The sequence below is a fragment of the Octopus bimaculoides genome, chromosome 10 (genome assembly GCF_001194135.2).
Source record: "Octopus bimaculoides isolate UCB-OBI-ISO-001 chromosome 10, ASM119413v2, whole genome shotgun sequence".
In the NCBI taxonomy this organism is placed as follows: domain Eukaryota; kingdom Metazoa; phylum Mollusca; class Cephalopoda; order Octopoda; family Octopodidae; genus Octopus; species Octopus bimaculoides.
The window spans coordinates 30,253,164-30,256,682 of NC_068990.1; the positions used below are offsets into that span (position 1 = coordinate 30,253,164).

Genomic DNA, 3,519 nt, shown 5'->3' on the forward strand with positions numbered 1-3,519 from the left:
ACTGAATGGTCCTGTGCCGGTGGCACGTAAAAGCACCCACTACACTCTCAGAGTGGTTAGCATTAAGAAGGGCATCCAGCTGTAGAAACTTTGCCAGATCAGATTGGAGCCTGGTCCAGCCTTCTGGCTTGTCAGCCCTCGGTCAAACCGTCCAACCCATGCCAGCATGGAAAGTAGACATTAAACGATGATGATGATACAAATAGAATGAACTGATTTAATTGCATAAAGTTTTAATAAGTAAAAGCATATATATATCTTTTGCAGGAAGCTTTCAAAGCTGGAAATGTTGATTTTGATGATTTTATTCGAACAACAGAAGCAAGACATATCTCAGCCGTGGAACAGCTGTGGGTAAGTTGTTTGGATGCTGTAGGTTAGACAGCACTTTTTTACATTTACGCTTGTAGAGTTGCACATTTGTGCTGAAGATGGCACTGCATTTAAACTGATGTAATGATTGAATTGTTCAATTAAATGGAGCAATATGTATGTATTCTGGACATGTGTGTTTGCATCCCTCTGTCTCAGCATTGCGTGATGTTTGTACTTCCTTTCCAATCTTTCATGAAAAAATGTCTGGCCACCCATCCAAGCACAGAAAATCTTCCCTAATTAATCCCAGCTAACCCATGCCGGCATGAAGAAGTGGATGTTAAAATTATAGGAGTGACTGTGTGGTAAAAAGCTTGCTTCCCAGTCACATGGGTCTAGGTTCAGTCCCACTGCATGACACCTTGGGCAAGTGTCTTCTACTTTAGTCTTGGGCCGACCAAAGCCTTGTGAGTGGATTTCGTAGATGGAAACTGGAAGAAATCCGTTGTATAGAAATATGTGTCTGTGTTTGGTCCCCCCCACCATCGCTTGAAAACTGATGTTGGTGTGCTTACATCCCTGTAACTTAGTGGTTCGACAAAAGAGACCAATAGAATAAGTACTAGGCTTACAAAGAATAAGTCCTGGGGTCAGTTTGTTTGACTAAAGGCAGTGCTTCAGCATGGCCACAGTCAATGACTGAAACAAGTGAAAAAGAAAAGGATTTAGTAAGATGACTTTGTCATCTTACTTGCTCTGATGGTTGGAATATAAATGTATAAGAAGTTTTGATGTGAGGTTTGAATTTAAGAAGGAAGTTTGTATCATAGAAGCAGGGGTGATCTCAGTTGGATTGATATTAAAAGGGTTAAATCAAGGAATGGATTAAGTCTACTAAATATCAGAAATATTTGCTGTAATCTTTCAGATGTTTAATCCACATATTCTCAGTAGAGGCTATAATCCCCCAAATTGTTAAGGCTAGAAATAATCTAGAAAATTACTATTTTTAAATCTCACAACGAGAGATATTCAGCAACAGTACTTTGTAGTAAAGATTGTTTGCCAACATAACATGGCAGTCCTGGTTTAGGACGAATGTTGCTGTAATTTAGACCCCGGAAGACATCGTCTCCAGCTGGCTATACAATATGATCTGTGTCTTTATATTTCCGAACAAGGGAATCTAGCACCTCCACTCAGCTCAAAACAATATCTGTGTATTCTGTGCTGATGAAGGGAAATAACCCGGAAATCACGATACACAGATATTGTTTTAAGCTGAGTTGGGGTGCTAGATTCCCTTGTTTGAAAATATAAGGACACAGATCTAGTTGTATAGCCAGCTGGAGATGATATTTCCTGGGGCTAAATTACAGCAACATTTGTCCTAAACCAGGACTGCCATGTTATGTTGGCAAACAATCTTTACTAGAAATAATCTAAGATGTGTTGCATAAAGTACTTACGATGCACAATTGTTTTACCATTCATAGAGAACTCTTGACAAGAAAGGTTTCCTTTACAAAGCTGTCTACAAGGGTTGGTATTCAACTCTCGATGAAATGTTTGTCCCTGAAAACAATGTTAAAGAAATCAAGATTGAGAATAACAACTCTGTAAAAGTAAGAACCAATTCCTTATAATGTTTTATACATTTTTTTATTTTATAAATTCTGTTGAGTTGTTAAAGACTGAATCATTTGGTTTGAGCTAAATCCATGTCCTAAGTTCTTGCAAACTTTCCCAGTTGGGTCATGGAGAGTAAAGACACCAGAGGTCTTTGTAAATGGTTGGTACAAGAATAGGTCAGGATGAGACTATTGTTGAAGCGTTAGCTCTTGTCATGGCTGGTTAGAATTGAACCTGTTGGTCATATGGCGTAGTGGTTAAGAGCACAGTCTACTAACTCCAAGATTCCGAGTTCGATTCCAGGCAGTGACCTGAATAACAATAATAATAATAATAATAATAATAATAATAATAACAGCAACATAAAAAAATACCTTAGGAATGAGAACCCAGGTTCGAAATTTCCCCAAGGCACCTGATGAAGGCTGGAGGATATATCAGCCAAAACGTTGAGTTAACAAGCAAGATGATGACAAATATCCATCAAATGTAAATAATGTAAATAATTCCTCATCTCTTCAATATAGAACTGTATGATTTTACATGAATATATTTTATCCAAAACTGCTTCATGTGACATTAATTTTAAGGCATGAAGCTGGCAGAATTGTTAGCAAACCGGATGAGATGCTCAACAGCATTTTGTCTGTCTTTACATTCTGTTTCAAATTCTACCAAGATTGACTTTGCCTTTCATCCTTTTGAGGTCGATAAAATAAATACCAGTTGTGCACTGGGGGTCAATGTAACTGACTTACCCCTACCCTTGGAATTGCTGATCTTCTGCCAAAATTTGAAACCAATTACACACACACACACACACGTATTTGCAGGAATAAAATATATCTCATTTCAGATTTGTGTAGACACAGGAAATGAAGTGAATTGGATGGAGGAAGTAAATTACATGTTTGCCTTATCAAGACTAAAACCAGAACTCACAGAATTGCTTAACACACAATGTAAGTCTTCCATGTTGTATTTCTTCCGTTCTTCCATTTCGTATAAGAATCATCTGTGGAGACAAGCAAAAAACAGTTGGCAGGACAATAATGATGGGTGTTTTGTAGTTATGTGCAGCTAAACTAGACTAAATGCTAAGAAAAAATGTCTGACTAATTTGGGATATTAATAAAAATATAAAGTGAACCAGAAAATGGATGAAATGGATTTGCTCTCTCTGGTTGATGGTTGTTGTGTCTTCTAGAAGGTTCTACAAATCAGTTTTAATTTCCCATGTCTAACGACTTTCAAGAATGCTGACATAAATTTATCATGTATTGCTGGAATGTCATCCTCACTTCTAAAAACACCATGTGACTTGCCTTGACCAATAGCAGCCCAGTTCCCAACACCTCTACATTAGGCTCACTAAGCCTGTCTCAACACATCTCTGCCATAATTGCTCTATCACTATCACTCTCTTTACTATACTCTCTAACTCGCCCCACTTTGTTTCGCAACTGGGGTACCCATGTATCTACTCTACAGCAAGACACCTATCCTTGTCCTTCTTCACCTTCAGTCTCTCAACAGCTACAAAGCCACACCCCTCACAACTACTCCCCCCCC

At 38.2% G+C, this 3,519-nt stretch overlaps 1 protein-coding gene and 1 long non-coding RNA gene across 3 annotated transcripts in view; one reads left to right on the forward strand and one right to left on the reverse strand.

Moving 5' to 3' along the window:
- LOC106868198 (methionine--tRNA ligase, mitochondrial) overlaps positions 1-3,519 on the forward strand; it is a 30,350-nt gene that overhangs the window by 7,129 nt on the left and 19,702 nt on the right. For both annotated transcript variants that reach the window (XM_014913361.2, XM_014913362.2), the window contains exons 4-6: positions 268-354; positions 1,812-1,940; positions 2,804-2,909. In XM_014913361.2, coding sequence (XP_014768847.1) covers positions 268-354; positions 1,812-1,940; positions 2,804-2,909 — 322 coding nt within the window. The remainder of the gene's footprint in view (positions 1-267; positions 355-1,811; positions 1,941-2,803; positions 2,910-3,519) is intronic.
- Positions 1,999-3,519, reverse strand: part of LOC106868199 (uncharacterized) — a 71,477-nt gene continuing 69,956 nt past the window's right edge. Inside the window, exon 3 of the long non-coding RNA XR_008265025.1 lies at positions 1,999-2,258. This is a non-coding gene — a long non-coding RNA (uncharacterized LOC106868199). The remainder of the gene's footprint in view (positions 2,259-3,519) is intronic.